The 19,516-nt window shown below is 48.9% G+C and overlaps 2 protein-coding genes across 3 annotated transcripts in view; both read left to right on the forward strand.

Moving 5' to 3' along the window:
- Positions 1-681: 681 nt before the first annotated feature.
- LOC135898282 (uncharacterized) lies at positions 682-3,336 on the forward strand. Its single transcript, XM_065427149.2, has 2 exons — positions 682-1,644; positions 2,063-3,336. The coding sequence occupies exons 1-2, from the start codon at positions 968-970 to the stop codon at positions 2,640-2,642; spliced, it is 1,257 nt and encodes a 418-aa protein (XP_065283221.1). The 5' UTR covers positions 682-967; the 3' UTR covers positions 2,643-3,336.
- Positions 3,337-18,278: 14,942 nt separating this feature from the next.
- LOC135898252 (zinc metalloproteinase nas-6-like) overlaps positions 18,279-19,516 on the forward strand; it is an 87,631-nt gene continuing 86,393 nt past the window's right edge. For both annotated transcript variants that reach the window (XR_011514791.1, XM_065427097.2), the window contains exon 1: positions 18,279-18,922. The gene's annotated coding sequence lies outside the window, so the exon portion shown is untranslated. The remainder of the gene's footprint in view (positions 18,923-19,516) is intronic.

A 19,516-nucleotide genomic window follows, 5' to 3' on the forward strand; every position in this document is an offset into this window, starting at 1 on the left:
GCAAAGGTAATACTTTTACATCGAGACAGAGTAGTTCCCGAAAGGCGTGACATGGCTGGAGGCGACAACACACACAAGCTTTCTTTGTCCATATCTCACTGTTGCGCAGTTACTCTGTCATTATCTGCCAACAAGTCTAAGTTCCTCATCAGCTACATTTACTAATTATCTGTTATTACAATTCCATTGACACAGCATTCAAAGTACAAAGGTACACGGGAAGACCGAGGTTTGAAATGATGAAGAGCCGTAGAACCATTAGCTTTGCTGGAGCCAATGTTTCAACAAAGAGAAGGAGATGAGTTTTCTTGTCATGATGGTGGCTCCAGTGAAATTTCCTGTTCTATCACTATTTGCGGTTAAAAAAAGCATCATTGCTCTTGCTGAAGTATTACGCATTATGCCATAAAAAATAGCAGGCTGAAGTTCCAAGAATGTCAAAATTCTGGTGCATTCTAATGCTAGAGCAAAAGCAAAAAAAAACAAGAAGTAGAGAACCACATTGTCATTTTTCACTACACAGTTTGGACAGCGTCATTCCGAGCTTGTACTTTGTTGAATAACCACCACTGGAATTCGTTAATTGAATTATACCTCTGTCACACAAGCACGCAAAAACTCTTTTACCTAAGCGGTCCTTTACCGAGTTGAAAGACCTCTAATTAAAAGGAGTTGCGCTGCAGACACACGGCGCGGGCGATCTCCTTTTATCGTTTCCTTCCGAACACGCTATGGAAAGCATGGCGCTAGATTCTGAAACAAAACCAGTTAGAATAAACCAACGTATTTCAATATAGAAATTAGAAACGTACTATAATATGCTTGTTTTAGTGAATTTAGATACAGTTTATTCGAAAAGGTTAAATTAAAGAAGATTTAATAAGGTAGCTTCAAGAGTCTTCGCAGAAGTAGCAAATTTTACATGTTCGTCTAGCAACCTTGGGCCACTGTTTACATCGGAGTCAACATGGAGGTCGAGAATATGGGGGACTGCACGGACACGAAGGAAAAAGTCGAAATAGCATGCATTTTGGCAAGGATTCTTGCTGCAGAGAGCGAAGCAGACGCCGCAAAGGCAGTCAAAGACCGTATTAAGCGGCAGTTGCTACTCAACGGGTGTACATTTTATGCCTTGGCGCTTCCCACGAGAGTCTGCAACCGATCGACGTGGGCTTTCATCCGCCACGAAAAGTGGTTCGAGGAGACTGTGCCTCACCTCGGTGGCCACAACTTCAAGCAGTCGTTTCGAGTGAACCCCTCAACGTTCCGGTTTCTCGTGGAAAGTCTGCGCCATGTGCTCGAAAAACAAGTTACCAACATGCGTGACCCGATCACTGCGGAAAAGCGTGTCGCCATTGGCCTCTACAAATTGTGCTCTTCTGCCGAAGATAGAACTGTGGCAAACCTCTTCGGCGTTGGGCGCTCATCCGTCAACGTCATTTACAGAGAGTTTTGCGCAGCTGTTGTCTCTGTGCTCGAAAGTGACTGGATCAGAATGATTACTGAAGAGGAAATGCCTAGGCACATCCAAGAGTTCGAAGCCGTGTGCGATTTCCCTCAAGCTGTCGGTGCCCTTGATGGCTGCCATTTCCCTATTTCGCCTCCAAAGAAGTACGCCACCGACTACTACAACTACAAGGGTTGGTAAGTGGCCACGATTTAACTTATTTCATGTAAGTGTTCTGTTTGGGCCCATTTTTATAGTAGTAAAAAAAAGTAACTGACTGACCCATATTTTATTGCTAAGTAAAATGTTATTCAATTTTACCAGCAGCTCTTAAGAAAACGCGTAATTTGGTTCGCAGTCTTGCAGTGTTTAGCAGCGACAATTTTAATGCGACGACGAAAAGAGTTCTCCGCAGGACTGCAACTCCTATACGATGTAGAGTACGCTAACAGCGACCGGTTGTGGCATTATGTGAAATAATGTAATCCGAGCTGCACTCACAGCTATTAATAAAAGCAAACTGTAAAATCGCATCACAGTAACTAAAGGCAGTGAACTCAGCAGTGCCATGCTGCACTAACCTTTATTCACTTTGCACTTTGTTTTTTCTTGCAGGCACAGTATTATCCTACTAGCATTGGTCGACCACAAGTATCGATTCAGATACTGCAATGTCGGTGCCCCAGGACGCTGCCACGACGCACATGTGTTTGGTGTTTCACGGCTGTCGAAGATTGTCAACAGTCCCCTTTTCAAAGCACCTGTTGCCGCAGTGGGTACCACAGCAGTCCCACCGATAATATTATGCGATCAAGCATTTCCACTAACCCCAAACCTCATGAAGCCATTTGGACACCGAACTGTCATCAGTGAAGCTGAAAGGAATTTCAACTGTCATTTATCTGGAGCAAGGAGGATAGTTGAAAACGCATTCGGAAGGCTAAAGGCCCGGTTCCGTTTCATTGCGAAAAGAATGGAGTGTTCTGTTGGCAATGCCCGTTTGGCTATACGAGCATGCTGCGTGCTCAATAACATTTGCGAGCACTTCAACGACAGTGTCCACCCACAGTGGTTAAGTGAGGTGCAGCAGTCCAATGCTACATTTCCACAGCCATCACGCAGAACAGAAGCTGAAATTGGAAATGCATCCGCCATCAGGACAGCACTTGTGGAATATTACAAGCGAAGGAACTGAACGCAAGAGTCCCAAGAATCAGCAACAATTGTGGAACACCATGTCAGTTTTTACTAAAAAACTTCAACATTGCATCTACAAGTTTCTCTTGCAACTTGAGCCCCTCTTTACGGAGATCCATTTCCATTTTGTGCGCATCAGCAAACTGCTCTCTCTGCCGTCGCTGCTCCTCAAGCATCCTTTCTTGAAAGTCGCCAGCCGGTTGCCTTCTCTTCCTGCGGGCACATTCGGAACTGCCACTTGCGAGGTTCCTGGATTCAACCTGTTGTACTGGCGACTCGGAAGGTGAACAATCTTCGGCGACGTCTTCACAAGAAGCAGAGCCGGAATCAAGCATGTCGAAGATCAGCTGCGTTTGAAGAAGGGATCCGAAATACATTGACCACATTAGTTGATGTGTGAAGCGGTAAACAATTAGTTCAGGGTTTTTACTTGCAAGAGAGCTGCCTCTCCTTGCGTGTATGTATTCACGTTTTTTTATTTTAGAGTCTGCATTTTTTTTATTCTCCAAACAGCGCACTGCCAAGCTTGCAAAATGAACAGCGCGTGAGCACAAGCAGAAATGAACCACAGTATTAACAAGAGCAGTCCGCTACACTGCAGGGTTGTGCAGATTATGGGCTTGGCAGCACAGCTGATGCTACATTATGTCTTGAAATTTAGTTGACTGTAATAAAGCATATATAGTCTCCACTATGCATTTCTTTCTTCTTCGACGGAGGCAGTGCTGCTTGTTGTGCTCTCGCTGCACCCAGCCTCTTCCATTAAAGATGTATCGTGAACAGGCAGGGATCCTAGAAACCTATGGACTTCGGAGAAGAATGGCCAGCTCGGCGGTGATGACCCTGTTGTCATGTGTTTCAGGCAGCTCCTGGATAAGAAAACGAAAGAACTAAAATTTTATATACTCAAAATGTAAAGATATACACAGAGCAAAACGTTTGCCGATAGATACAAACGCGACTTGATGGTACAGAAAGCCTGAGAAGCGAAGGTAACCCTTTTTACTCGAAAAAATTTAAAGTTTCTCATGTTTTCTTGTCTGAGAACAACGCTTGCGCATGGTCCGAGAAAAATGCAAACCGTAGTCACATCTGCAGAAATGAAAACATGCAGACGACTTCCTGCTTCGTATTATATGTTGCCGTGAGAAGGCGTACAATATAATGTGAAATGCGCCTGTCCATAAGTTAAGGTTCCCGTTATCTTGTGACGAACGAAATCATGCTATTGACGACCTGCGCGGGTTGTCATTCTTCGCCGCATGTGAAGGCGAATTTGCGTTTACTCAGACCGACTCGCACTGTAAAGGAATTGCAGAAACAGCCTTTAGCGCGTCGTCGACTTTCGTGTGTGCAGGGCGCAGTTCAGCCCTGCAAAATTCGACGCTAGCTGAAATGAAGGGTCTCTGCCTTAAAACCTTCGTTACTACGGCTCCGTCCGCTAGATTAGGGTTCCGTCGCTGCCTACTACGGAAACAACGTTCGATGCTGAGGTCGCGACACCACAAATGAGAGCTTGCAGCTTGCGACCACAGCCTGAAGCCGCTTCAAGGTAAATTTAGCGCTCACAGCTTACTGCTGTGCTTTGTCTTACCTGTAGGTCTGTCCCAGGTTCTCTATCTTGCTGTGCACTTGCGCCTTTGTGCGAGGTACACCCATGCTCGTCAATGCTTGTGCAATGCCATCGTAAACGCCTCCGTTGTGCTTCTGCGCACGCAGCGAGGGCAGGTTGTCTTCCCATAACTTGATTAACGCCCAGGTGTCTCTCTCCGACCACTGTACCCGCGGTTTTCTTTGGCGTGCCGGAGGCTGTTCGTCGGTACCGCTCGCCGTAGCCATGGTCGCAGAAAATGGCGCGAATTTGCATCGTCTGTTAGCGTCACGTGATATTTTCGAACTGCTTACGAGAGTGCCGTGCAAAAAGTGCAAAACTGCGCCTACTTAAGGTTCAACGAAAGACAAAACCCTTTTTTGTGATGTGTACACTTGAAATAAAAATGCACTTTTGCTTCGTTTCTTTATTGCATGATAATTACTGGTGCCCACTGCGTTGGAGGCTACGCCTTTCCAGCCGTAAAAGAGATCGGTGATCTCCGGTTTCGGAAAAGACCGCTTCTGAAAAAGAGATTAAACTTTGGCGTGTGTCTGCGGATGCAACTCCTTTGTGTGAGATGTCTTTTTCTTCAAATGCCTTTAAAGTGCTCGTGTGACAGGGGTATTAGCTTAGTGATTTACTTATGTTAAGAGATGTAGTTGTATTATTGCAGCTTAGAATAATGCATGTAAAAACATACAATGACATTTTAGGATGGCAGACTTCCAGTTGGCTAGCAGATCACTTGATGGTATGAGCGCAGGCTTCAACCGAGCTTCCATGCACAAATCGGTTGCACATTCTTTTTTGTCATTGCTTGGATTTTCATAAACATAAGAACTGTTTTTCTTTGTCGGGGTTCTGTTTGTGTTGTAGGACCTAACTGTTTACGCTTATTTGTATTTGTAGCCATGTTACACAGACAGCTAAATTTTTATTGTGAATCGTGACATGGTAGGACTAAGAACATTTGTGCAGAATTGTTGCAGGTACACTCTGGCGGCTTCTACTCCTGTGTCCTACCACAACCCTGTTCTGCCCAAGGTTACTAGACTAGCTTCAGTTTTAAAACTCGGCGCTGTTGCGCGGAACCGCCATCCACCCGCGCCTTCATGGCGCTGCCGTCGCGCCTGGCTTTGCCGAACACGGGGTCAACGAAAGCTGCCTCAAGTACTGTATGGCTAATAGATTCTCGGGCTATCCTTTAATGAACAGATAAGTGTCACATCAGCCATGCTAACAGCCGTTGGTGTTCTCTGATTCCCGTGTTATTCTCCACCTCGAGGACCAAACCGTTCCCTTGAAATGTGCTTCTCAGACAGAATATTTGGGCTTGCTTGTTGACGTTTCTGTCCATTTTCCCATCACAGATATTCGTTGGTTAAGACTGGCTCCCAGCAGTCCTATTTTCAATGTTATCTGTAGGTGCGTCTGTTCAAAAACACCCGAACATTCTTGTCCCCCACCGCCTCCTTGAAGCGTGCTCTCTTTTCTCCCTCCTCTAGTGCTCTCTAAAGCTCCGCATGCTCTTGTCATGGTGCATCTTCTGTGTTTTTATAGCTTTAGTTCCTTTGACTTTCAGTCAGGTTCGTGGGGCTTGCTACCATCGCCGCTCCACTCAGTTGCGGCGTGTCGCGATGTCTTGTCCGCCTGACAAACTCTACTCGTATATATCACGAGACAGGGACCTTGTGCTCGACGGACTGTTTGGCCACGAGACACTCGGGCCTACAGGGGCTGAAAGTGACTGTTTTGTTTTTGAATGTGGGTGTGCTCTCTCTCGACCTATTTCTCTCCCGCTTCCGCAGAAGAAGTGACGCTGCCTTCACTTTCCGCCTGCAATCTTTTCTCGTCATTGCACTTACGAAGGCGGCAGTTTTCACTTCGGTTAGCAGTTGTGCTCGGGTTTAGGGCTTCATTCTCCGCACTTGTTACAGAGGTATCTGCACAGAATTGCGCTTAAATCTTGGCGGTGGCCGAGCCATGCGCAGGCTTGGCAATATTGGATAGATATTGTGCGGAGCTCGTTACCTTCAACTCGATTGCAACATAAGCCTCTTCCTACGTGATAGCGGCTGACGTCGACTTACCCAGAATATGATGGGTAAAAAGCCGCAGTTATTTCTGCTAGTAGTTCGGCGATTTTTTGTAGGGAAGTGCCTGATGCTATTCTGTATACCACAAAATGGCCGCTGCCTTGGATGGGGTTTGTTCATTGCATGTGGTCAAACACGGTTCCTTCTAGCCGCATATTGTTTATCACTGCCAGATTTGGGGCATAGTCTTCTCTAGCTCTCCTTAACACGATTAGGTATCGCCTGCAGTGCGTCTTTTAGTGATGTTTGCAAAAGTATCGCGGAAGGAACAGTTGCACGCTCTGGGCTTGTGTTCTGTTGCCTTGTCGTCGGACTAGTTTAAAGCTAGCTTTACGCTTGCTGTAGGCTTAGTTGCTGGTTCTTGCGGCGAGTGTCTGTGGCGGTGGCAGCATAACCGAGCTAACGCCTATAGAGTCAAACTCCCTACTAGCTCATCCCGCTTAAGAAATGGCTCATGCCCCCATGAACATGGCTCATATGTTCATAGTTTTGCACACGTACGTAATGAAACGCTGGAAGCAAGCCTAAGACACCTCCGCTGTAATCGGGAATGGAAGACGATGAACGGAGCGAGCGGACGCATCTCACCTGGGCTCCGTGTGTTTTTTCTTTGAACTGCCGGATGTTTGAGTCGCGCCTTAAAGAAAGTGCATCGAACGGATGTATGAACTTCTGTAGACCACCGGAAACCCAAATTCCGAGGTAGGCGACAACTTTTTTCGAATTGAGAGCACTTTTGTGTTCCGAGAGGAGCGTCCGTCGCTGGGCCTAACGTCGACGTCGGCCTCGGCTGGGGTAGCGGTAGGCCCAGCCAGAGCCTCGGTTAAGCCGCAAGCGGAACACCGCACCATCGGTGATTACGCTAATGAGCATGGACCTAAATTGATTGCCGCTGTGTGTGTAGAGGTGGACGGCATCGAAATTTCGCTGGACCAGCGCACAAGATCGGAAGGCTCCATACTGCCGGTGAGAGAGTCAGGCACAAAAGCACGCGTAAGCTAGGCCTAAATCGCGTACTTAAAATAAACCAAGATGACGCCAAGGCCACAACTGATGTCAAAAGCCGGAGTACCAAGCTCGGCGGTGGCACTACAGGCAGCGATAGACGTCAATCAAGGGTAAACCTATAAACAAGGGCAAATTGTTGAAGTGGGTGCGCATGCCAGATTTGCCGCGTGGTGACAAAGATCGTGTTACGACCACGAGGCGGGCTTCACGTGAGCGACGTGATTCGCGCTGAACTAAGTCGTGAAAGTGCAGCGGCCGCACAGATCCCCGCTAATGAAGCAAGTAAAGACGTCGTTTGCCACAATCTCCAGCAAAATATTGTCGTGGTGAGCACCTCCAAGAGAGAGCACGCCGATAGATACGCTGCAGTAGGAAGGATCCACATACGCGGCACGGCGCACGAAGTAAGTACCTACGATGCGCCCCCCCCCCATTCATGGTGAAGATCTCTACAAGGGCCATCCCGCTCGAGGATACGACCCAGGAGATTCAGGACAACGTTGTGCACAAGCATAGCCGAACGGCACCACAGGCAAACTGAATGGATAAGACGTGATAAGTCGACATTGCCTTCGATGGGCACAAAGTAGTTAATTACGTGATATACGGTAACCTGCTTGTGGAGCATACGTTGCACAGAAAACAAATCGATGTATGCTATGCGTGCAAAAGAGTGGGCCACATAATGGACGTGTGGTCACATCCTTCGAACACGATCTGCTGAGGGTGCGGAATCTCCAACTCCGCCGAAAACCACAGATATGTCCCGAAGTGTGGCCTGCGCGGAGGCAAACACCTGACCGCAGACAAGGCCTGCAATACCCGCTTCAAGAAGCCCAACGTCTTCCGCCTGCGACGTTGGGAACGGTGCCGAGCAAAGGAAGATGGCGCCGGGAGAAGGAGCCGAGACAAGAGAGGTCCTGAAGGCCCTCCCAAGCGCATCCAAGCAATGGGGCCGGTCACACATGCCAGGCTGCAGCAGCTACAAGAATGGCGGCGGAAACAGCCACCGGAGTCCCTCCCGATCGAAGATACCATCCGGGGGCGGCAACGGTGGCGGCAGGCGCCTCTCGCCAGTTCAAGGTCCCGTAGTGAGTCAACCGGACGCCGAGGGATCGCTGAGAAAAAGGTAAGCTGGACCAACAGGTCTCCCGTCGCTCGAACCAGCGAAACCGAATTACCACCCTTCACCACCTCCAGAACCCTTAACTCACAAGCAAATCCGCAAAATGACAGTAGGGAAGTGATAGAACTTAAAAGGATCATAGAGCGCAATAACGCTGAGATCCTGGAGCAGAACGCCCAAATAGGGGCGCTTATAAATAAGATCGTAATGCTCGCGAATAACGGCAGCTCGCAAATGCAAGCCCCCAAACCAACAGCACGGCAGAAAACAACGCCGCAGACTTGCACAGGTTGCTGCGAAGGGACCCCCCCCCTCGCCCCGCCTAGGGCCTGCGGCGGGAAAGTGCTGGGGCCACGCAACATGCAGAAATAATCAAGAGACGATGGACGCTGAAAGAGCACCGCGAGCGGAGAGGAAGCACGACCGCAGAGAGCGCGACCACGGCAAGGACACAGATTCCGCGAGAAGGAGAGCTGACGGCCATTTTGGCCGCAGTTTCCCAAATTAACTAAAGGATAGGCAAAATGGACTCCCGCCTCGAATCTGTCGACAGTCAGCCTCACACGCCATCAGAGAAGCACAAGCGCCTAGCGCCGTAATTACCCTCAACATCGGTGAGGAACAGCTTCGCGTCTTTGAAACAGCAGCGGGCCGAAAAAATCAAAGGCGCGATTTACTCGAGACGTCCGGAACGGACGATGCAGAAACCAAGTAAGAAGCGCAAGAAGAAGACTGGAGGGGACACCACCATTATTTACCAATGGAACTGTCGTGGTACTCGTAACAAAGAAGCGGAACTGATGTTACACATTGATGGACAAGAAAACAAGCCTGATGTAATTGATCTACAGGAAACAAACGGGAAACCAAGACTCCGGGGTACGTCACTTACAAGGACCCCACGAAGAACGGAACGACGTTGCTCGTCCGCAGCAGCGTGGCGGCATCCCAGCATGTCACGGCGCAGGGCGGGTACGAGCGCACGCTGATCGAAATTCATGCGAGAGAAATTGGCAACCCGGGCAATTATTCTGTAATGAGCGCATACTGCGGGTCGTCAGGACCGCAGTACGAATTTGACCGTTTCGCGAGCCGGGTGAAAAGGTTGGCGGGAACCAGGCCGCTCCTGATCCTCAGCGACTTTAACGCACCTCGCACTACGGGGGGCTATAAGTTCCAGTCTAAGAGAGGAAAATCATTGGCCAAAGCAATGGAGGATCACGAGATGGCCCTCCTGAACTAGCCGGGCGTTACCACCAGAAGAGGAAACAGTGCCGCGAGGGACACCATGCCAGACCTGCCGTGGTTATCGGGCACGCTAGACGTCTCCTGGCAAAGCAAAAAAGTGGACCTGGGGTGTGACCACAGCGTGATCGGCATCACGATCCGAGACTCCCTATATCGGGCTGTTCTGCGGACGGTGCAGATCACGGATTGGGACAAGATGAGAAAGTTTACCCGAGAACAAGAAGAGGCTTCTGAGAAAGAATAGGGGCAAGCTGAAACACAATGGATCTGCAGCGACTGGGCAAGGGACCAGAATAAGGCCTTGGATAAATTGACCCAAGAAATCTCAACGACGTCGCACACCTTACGTGGACGCCAGACTGAATGGGTGGCCCGACACTCGATAACGCGGCGGTGGAAACGTCAGAGACACAACACAAAGCTGTTCATGCGCATAGCAGTTTTGAACAAAAAGATTGCCGAGCGCGAGGCCAAATTTCGTAAGGAATATTGGCTCATGACCTGCGACGGCCTGCAGGGCAAGCTCTCGACGTGGAAGACGTGGTGTCTCTTCAGGAATCTGAATGACCCGCTGAGTAGCAAAGTGCGACAGATCGCAAACTCACCAAGGATTGAGCACGTGCAAGGGAGATGGCCCCAGGCTCCTGGAAGACTTGAAGGCGAAGTACCTAAAAACCGAGAAGGGCCAGTATCTGGTGCCCGAGAGGCATGAAGGACCCGACAACGAAGAAGTGAACCAGCCGTTTACCAAGACGGAACTGTGGACAGCGATAGATGACAGTACCAAGAGAAGTGCATCCGGCAAGGATGCCATATTTTACAAATTACTCGGCAACATGAGTGGTGCAGTGGCGCGCGGCCTCTTAGAGCACATCAACGAAGCCTGGGAGAGCTCGCATTTGCCGATGGAAAGGAAGGACGCCGAGGTCCGCTTCATTCCAAAGCCCGGCAAGGGCATCCCGATAGACACCATGCGGCCCATCTCTCTCACATCCTGCGTGGCGAAGATATTGGAGCGCATGGTCATTCGCCGGCTGCAGAAGCACCTCGAAGAAACGGATCAGTTACCGGAGACCATGCATGGCTTCAGGGAACATCTCAGCACCCAAGATGTGATGAACCAACTCCACGAACTGGTCATCAAGCCGGCAACGAGGCACGTGCTGCGCGGGATACTCGCCCTCGACCTGAAGAGCGTTTGACAACGTGTCCCACACGAGCGTGTTGCAGAATCTGAACGAGACCAGGTGTGGCCGAAAAACATTAGGCTACGTAAAAGATTTTCTGTCAAACCGAACGACGACCATCAGGATAGGGCAGAATAAATCGCACCCTGTCGAGCTCGATGATAGGGGCCCTCCACAGGGATTGGTCTTGTCGCCCCTGCTCTTCACTGTGGCCCTCCTGCCCACGCCCGATCTACTTAAGCAAATCGAAGGCGTGGACCACGCGTTCTACACCGACGATATTACTGTGTGGACGGCCCGAGCCGGGTCCAATGCCTAGTCGTAGGAAGTCTTGCAGCAGGCGGCAACGACCGTGTACGAGTACGCAAAGTCGTGCGGACCAGCAATCAGAGCTGCTCAATATCCAACCGGGAAAATCTGAGAAGGAGCTGTCGCCGAACGTGATAATCACCATCGATGGAACAATCATCGAGCCAACACAGCAGATTAGGATTCTCGGCGTTCTACTTCAGAGCGACGGGAAGGCACACGCTGCCATCACAACGTTCAAGACTGCCACGGAACAGGTACTTGGTATGATTCGGAGGGTATCTAACAGAAACCGCGTCCTTAAAGAGAATGATGTCATGCACCTGGTACGCACTTTCTTCGTGTCGCGGGTTACCTATTCCGCCCCGTATCTATTGCTAACGAAAGCGAATAGGGACACCCTAAACACGATGCATCGTAAGGCAAAGAAGCAAGCACTGGGCATGCCAATGTACTCGTCCACCCAAAGGCTGCTAGACATGGGTGTGCGCAACACGGTGGAGGAATAAAGTTCACGAGGGTTGCAATGTGGGCTTGTTGGTAATGCATCTTCAAGGGGAGTATGGTAGCGTGATTCAAAGACGGGACAAGAGAAGACACAAAGCGACACACACAGCGCTAACTTGTGTGTGTCCCTTTGTGTCTTCTCTTGTCCCGTCTTTGAATCGCGCTACCATACTCCCCTTCACGGTGGAGGAGCTCATCGAAGCCCACCTCTCTAATCAAAGAATCCGGCTCAGTCACCCGGAACGAGCCGTCCTACGCAAGATAGGATGGCGGATCGAGCCAGTACCCATAGGCGGCCCTTCCGGAAGGCTGGAAGACAACCATTCAGACCAAATTACTTCCCCCGGAACATGACGCCAGGCAAGGACGACGAGAGGCGCACAGCGTGCGCCAAAGCCATAGCCCGGAAGCTGGAAGGGAACGCCAGGCTCCTCTCTGCGGACGCCTTGCTCCGAAAACACAGTGACCGTGCAGCGGTGGTGGTTACGTAAAAAAACTGGCTGATCGTCAGCGGAACCCTGAAGACAACAGACCCCGCAGTTGCCGAAGAAGCGGCCATCGACCTCGCTCTCGCACAGCCGACCGTGGACACCGTAGTCACCAACTCATAGATAGCCTGTGGAAGTTTCCGCAGGGGGGTAATCTGCTCCATTGCCCGAGCCATTTCATCCAAGCGCAAGCCTCCGGGAAGAGCCATAGAGCTCGTGTGGGTCCCGGCTCACCAGGGGCCGTATTCTGTAGCGGTTCCTTTGGGAACCGGTTCCTTTTGGCTGTTGCCATTGGTCGGCGCGTCGATGTCGTCATCTTTGGTGGGCGCGACAAATTTTGATGACGTCACACAGGTTGCCAATCATCTGGAAAGGAACCGCTTCCCTGCTAGGAGTGGAACCGCGGAGAAGTGGTTCGTTTGAGAGTCGCGCACGGGGGCGAGCATGATGTCGAGGGTTGCTAGGGCAACCGTGGCTGCCGGCTAATCTCGCGCCAGCTGACGAGCCGGCACCTAGACGAGACGAGACAGAGATGGCAATGGCGGCTCCTTTGGTTGTGCTGCTGGCGAGTGCCGAAAGAGAATGACGCGACGAGAGGCAACGACGCGAAGCGTTCGGCATGGCCGAATAAGCGTTTCGAAGGCATTTTAGGCTCTCCAAAGACATAAGGTCCGTTCGATTTATCTGCACTACCTGAACTAGTTCATGTAGTGCCACACTCGGCCATTCGTTTTGGCAGTGCAACGTGGCGCCCTCTGAACTACGGCGTTCGTTTTAAACAAGTGCAGGCGTCGTGCAGGGCTATTTCAGGCAGACCCTGCACCGTGTTGCGAGGTGGTGCCGGTCGTGCACAAGCGCTGCAGCCATGGCAGCAGACGACGGCAGCATTTGCGTTGCAATAGGCGGCGTGGCAACGAAGCTGACGCCGATCGTCAATGAAGATGGGAACCGTGTTTGGCGATAGGCGTGCTTGGGAACCGTGTTTGGGAACCGTGCGATTGGCGGAAAAGTATTTTAAATTCAAAATCAAAGTAGCGACTCACGACTTCTTCACAGTACTTAGGAATTCTATTGCGTTGCAACCTAGTTAGCTTCAGCGCTAGAATTGTGACAACATCGTCGAAATCCTCGTCTTCACTGTCCGAGTCCATCAGCTCAATAACTGTTTGAACGATGGCTGCAGATGATGCGCCGCAATCCATAGCGGTTTCCACCATATATCAACCAGCCTGTACGCCCTTCAATACACTTTCGCCTAACCGCGGGCAGGCTGGATCAATCCATGAACAAAAGTCGACGTGCAGCTGGCGAAGCGCCAAGACCAGCAGAAGGCCTGCACTGCACTTCAGCATTTGTTTCAGTTTGGCGCTAGTGTCGCGCTATGCCTGCACTGCTGAACTGGCGCTGCATGAGTGTGACACTTTTTCTGAACTGCCAGGAACTAGTTCACGTAGTGCAAGGTAAATCGAACGGACCTGGAAGGACATCTCGGACATCAAAGATTGCGTGCTGTCGACACTACGATGAAAGTGCTGTGCGCGCTGCGGTTTTTTGCCACCGCGAGCTTCAACAGTGCGTCGGGAATGAAGAAGCGATTGCACTGTCGTAGCCTTCGGTCAGCCGGACCATTACAACCGTCGCCAAGGCCATTACGGTTGTGGGCAAGGAAAATGGATGGGTTAGATTCCCATCCACGGCGCAACAGAAAGCCGCCGTCAAGGAAGGCTTTCTTAGCCGTGGAAAAATTCCAGGAGTTCTAGGATGTGTGGACGGGAGTCTGATAGCCATCGTTCGCCCTAAGAAGCTCGGTCCCGGCGAAACGGAATCGTACTGGAGCCGTAAAGGGTATTACGCCCTCAACTGCATGGTCGTGAGTATTGTTCAATGACAAATATTTTCGATATGTGTTTGCGCGAGTGCACGTTGTAAAAAACTTCGTTTCGTTATTTTTCATCAATTGCCGGTAATACTTGCGTTCCTTTTAGAGAAAGTAGCGTTTGTGTTGTATGTGTAATGATGACTTTGAACTTTGCATAGAACACGGCCGCACTTTTTCAGTACTCTTCAATCACAGTTGAATACAGCCTTTTCGATGCTACAATGTAAACACATTACGCGCGACTTAAACCGGAATAGACGCCGTAGCAGTGAAGGGAGTCTTCGTCTGCGAGCGATCCTAACAGAAGACGAGCCCTTGCGATTCTTATTCGACGTAAAACTAAAGCACTGTGGCCGACAGACTGTAAACGTGAAAAGGAGCATCCCATCAATGAAAATGGTGTAAGGGAGAATGAGAATGTGTGGACACCCATTTGCTCTAACTGTTAATACGGCACATGCTGTTTCCGCGTTTTTTCGCTTGTAATAGGCACTTCGTCTGAAAAAAAAAAACACAGGTGGCACTCTTTAGCAGAATCTTATACAATATGGACGGAAGAAACCAAGGGAATTATTTTGCACATTGTGTTGTTACCGCATGCCATACATGAGCATGTGAACACATGCCAACATTGCATTTGTAGGTTAAGATGACATTGTTATGCCGATCAATAGTTCAACTGCCTACTGCGTATGTTGATATCTCCTTTTCTGTAATTGTGTTCACTGACTGAACAGTAACTGATTGGCAAGTAGTGTTGTAAGCAAAAGGTTGTGCCAGATATTTGTTGCCGTGGCACTGACGCCTTCTCTTTGCTTTCCCTTATGAGGTGTGCGAAGCGAAGCTGAATATCCTGGAAATTGACCCACAGTTTCCGGGATCGTGCCACGATTCTTTCGTCTGGAGGCATTCTGCATTTCGCCGCCGCCTCACTCGTGGCCTGTTACTTCATAGAGAAGTCTTGCTTGGTAAGTGCACCTAAAGTAACAGTGCTTCTTCCACATGTAAAACATACACAGTGAAATAGCTTTGCATCCTAGCAAGCTTTAAGAAAGCGTGATTTCCTAGAAATGTGTTGTGAATGCAGCAGTACCTAATGAACCTGCAGCGACTATTGGGAGAAACAAGGCTCTCTTCAAAGGCAGATATTTGCACCAGCATGTATACAACAGCTGACATGTTATGCTGTTTATTTATTAATTTCAATACACTGAATGCCACGTGGAGCGCTACAGGCAGGGGTGGAATTCTACAGAACACGTCGAAATGGCAGTTCTCAAGTATGGTGGAAAAGGGTTGGTGATAATGGACTCGGGGACCTGGTCCCTGTCCTTGGAACAAAGGAATAAGCGTGTGCGTGAAACTTTCGGCATCGACGTTAGTGATCGGTGTAGTATATATTGTAGAACGGTGCAAGTTGCGCTATTTTGCTTTGTGTTGCAATGTGTACGATTTTTTTGTTGCAGCGACATGAGGTGCTGGAGTGATTAGAAAGGATCAAACGGGTAGCTCGATTTTGGGTACCTTCATGAGAAGAGGTACGAAAGGTACAGCAAGGATCCCAGATACTGGCAGCATATTCGAGAGTAGGCCTTAGAAGTGTTTTATAAAATAACACTTCTGAAGAGAGAAGAGCTAATAAGTTTTAGTGGAAGATGTACATTTAGGGAGGGGCAAATGGGATGAACGGAGCAGAAAACCACGAGTATGAAATAAATATTACATGTCCAACTTAACCTGAAAATGAGATTTGCAGCCAAGACAACAGGTGAAATTGGGCTTTTCTTTAAAATCAGTTGAACTTTCTTTACAACTTTCCGGGAAGGTCAATGTTTGATAGATATTGCAACAATAAATCCAAGACCCGCTCCTGATGTTAAAGGGCCCTGGCGTAGACTGTGTTCTTGCATTGTGCCTTAATGTATCCATTTCGTTCACTGACATGCAACACTTTACAGGGGACTCTGGGTACCCGCTAGAGCCATGGATCATGACTCCTGTGCCTGGTCACCCAAATCGCCTCACGGCAGAGGGGCGCTATAATGAGGCACACGCATCAATGCGAAATGCCGTTGAGCGGTGCATAGGAGTCGTCAAGAGCAGCTTCCGATGCCTGCAGAGGTATCGGGTGCTCCACTACTCGCCTCAGAAAGCAGCCAGTATTGTTGCAGCTTGTGCAGCACTGCAGAACCTCGGCCTTGCAGCAGGCGTGCCTCTGCCAGACGACCCAGATGACGACGGTGCACATGACGACAGCGCACAGGGGCCAGCCCAGGCACAAGTGCCGCTTCAAGTACAGGTGCCACCGCAGGCGCACCCTGTACAGCCTTCTCGAGCTTTGTTTCAAAGAGGCCGTGCGGTGCGCGAATCCATAGTTGGTGTGTTTCGGCTGCCCAGAAATTTGCGCATTGCCTACCTGCAAAGTGTGCGCCGGCGCATTCGCTGGCAAATGAGGCGGAGACATGTGCTGGTGTAACATGTTTTATTTTTCTTTTCATGAAGTAAATAGGCCGTGCACTTCAACATAACACATTGCGTGTGGTCACATGTGGCTAATCGTAGTATGCTGCATAGTGCGGTAGTGAAAAGCACATGATTTGTCTATGTTGAGCATGACAGATACACATGCAGTGACAAATAACCATGTGCCATTATGTTACTCCTTTGCTTTGTTCACTGTGCTTTTGAATATTGTCTCGCAAGGGAATTTTCTTTAAATAAATGTTATTTCCAAGGTGAATGGCAACCAATCTTGCATTGTTGAATATTGCTTTGCGATGCCTATTTTACTGTGCAGTATGCATCGTTCCAAAGCTGAAGGTGTCTGTTCATGTGTGACACACAAGCACAGCACAAGTTACACAGCAACTGAAATGTCGTTCAGAGCAATCTGTATAGCACATATTGAAACGTATAGCAACAAACGAGACATGCCACCACTTTTTGGAGCAGGATTTCTTTAAATAACAGACACTCATGCTTACTACTGCTTTGCTTAAACTCAAGAGTTGCTTCAACATTGCATTTCTTGCACACGTGATTTCACATAATGCACGTAATTGCTGCTTAACAAGGTGCAACTACGCTATAAAACAATATAAACAAAATCATGACAATGAAACATTATTTTATTCATTGGGTACCTGCTTCGCCATTCAGGCATTACAGCAGGGCAGCTGCAACTCATATAAATGAACACTCAAAATTACATTCATAAAGCTTGGAAGAAATCATCATTTGAACAAATACAGACGGTGTCAGGTGGTAGAGTATTTCAATCCCTTACAGTACGAACATAGAAAGAGTAGCGGAAAGCGTCGCTTTTAACCCTCTATTGCATGGCGTCCCATATTTGGCAAATACCAGTTACCATTCTGTTTCGTGTGTGTGAGATTCCCAGTGGAGAATGTGATACCATCAGAGTAAATCTCATAGTTATGTGCACTTTTAATGGGCAAGTGCTGCAATCTCTTGAGTGAAACGCAAAGCAGAGGTGAAGTAGATATTGGGATGCGACGTGAAACTCGGAGGGGGCAAGCACGAGCAATTGGTTTTTTTTCTCTGAAAATTTCGACCGCAGAAACATAGAAAAATTATTTTGGCATATTTCTTTGTCTTGTCAATTCAAGGCAGTTACTATTTTTCTCAATTTTGCCTGCAACTACAGCAGAGAAACCGAAATCGGTGTGTGCCATATTTGGCACAGTATGAACTTGACATACAAAATATGGTAACGTTCAATAGCCCGAAGTTGCAGGTCACTCTATCACAAGATGGAATTTTGACGATCGGTACGGTAAGGGCGAATTGTCTACCAAACAGCCGCCTGAAAAGCGAAAAGGAACTGAAATGTAAAGGACGTGGTGGTGCTTCAGAGGCACTCACAAGCGCGATAGATGACGTGGAGTTATCGTGTGTGCGTTGATACGATAACCGCGCCGTGACATTTCTGTCGAGCTTTGTTAGGAGAGATCCAGTCCAAAAGACTAAGCGCTGGTTTACCTCCGCCAAGGTGTTTCGCGAAATTGATTGCCCCAGCGAAGTAAAGGTCCATAACAGGCACATGGGTGGTGTTGACCTGCTGCACTCACTGTTTGGACTTTACTGCATACATATTAGAGGTCGAAGAAATGGCACTTTCGAAGTTTCGCGCCTATGCTATGCAACTATGCCTATGCAACCAGTGGGCATGGCAGCGGCACATCAGACATGTTGACGAACCCGTTTCGCTACGCTGTGCAGGTTCTCGCAGTGGCTCTGGGCATGCAGTCCATAATGCTGGGCTTTGCGACGACAAGGCTGCCTACAAATGATCTTCAATCCAGCGGCTTAGACGGAACGGCACGTGTGGACCAGTGTTTCATCACGGAAATCAACGTTGCACCCGTGACAGCATCTGCGACTGCGCCAAAGCTAGTCACATCTCATCACGTGAACGTTCGAGACGGTATAAAAGGCTTCGACGCAGCGACTGCAACCAGTGGGCATGGCAGCGGCACATCAGACATGTTGACGAACCCGTTTCGCTACGCTGTGCAGGTTCTCGCAGTGGCTCTGGGCATGCAGTCCATAATGCTGGGCTTTGCGACGACAAGGCTGCCTACAAATGATCTTCAATCCAGCGGCTTAGACGGAACGGCACGTGTGGACCAGTGTTTCATCACGGAAATCAACGTTGCACCCGTGACAGCATCTGCGACTGCGCCAAAGCTAGTCACATCTCATCACGTGAACGTTCGAGACGGTATAAAAGGCTTCGACGCAGCGACTGCAACCAGTGGGCATGACAGCGGCACATCAGACATGTTGACGAACCCGTTTCGCTACGCTGTGCAGGTTGGTGTTTACTTACCTACACAAGGCTACCGTAATGATGACCGCTTTTTGGTGTTGCTGCCGTGCCTGCCCAATATTGGTGATTTCTTTTCATGTATTTTGTCATTTAAACATATTCTTTTGCTATGTGGTGACGTTGAGGCCAACCCAGGCCCAACTCAGCGTGAAATGTTGATGGAACTTCTTCAGGGGCAGAGTAACATGACTGCATCTATCAATGATGTTCTGGCAAAACAGGGGAAAATGGAAGCTGACATTGTAAGCGTGTCCGAGAGAATCAATGGTTTAGAAGCACAGATGAACGTAATAGCTGAGTTAAAGGCAGAAATGAAGGAATTGAAATCTACAGTAGTGAAACTTGAAAGTAACGTGTCATTCTTGACATTCAAGGTCGACGAACTAGAAAACAGAAGTCGAAGGAATAATTTAGTTATATTTGGCATACTAGAAGAAACCACTGAAAGCCCTGATGAACTTACAAATACAATAAGAAACGACATTTTTTTGGCGAAGCTCGGCCTCACTGTTAACAATATTGAAAGGTGTCATAGAATTGGGAAAAAGAAGGGAAAGGCTCGTCCAGTTATAATCAAA

This window comes from Dermacentor albipictus, chromosome 5 (genome assembly GCF_038994185.2).
Source record: "Dermacentor albipictus isolate Rhodes 1998 colony chromosome 5, USDA_Dalb.pri_finalv2, whole genome shotgun sequence".
In the NCBI taxonomy this organism is placed as follows: Eukaryota; Metazoa; Arthropoda; class Arachnida; order Ixodida; family Ixodidae; genus Dermacentor; species Dermacentor albipictus.

Coding starts and splice junctions, on each gene's coding strand:
- LOC135898282 (XM_065427149.2), top strand. CDS start 968: ATGGAGGTCGAGAATATGGGGGACTGCACGGACACGAAGGAAAAAGTC. Junction 1,645..2,062: donor TACTACAACTACAAGGGTTG/GTAAGTGGCCAC, acceptor TTTTTCTTGCAG/GCACAGTATTATCCTACTAG.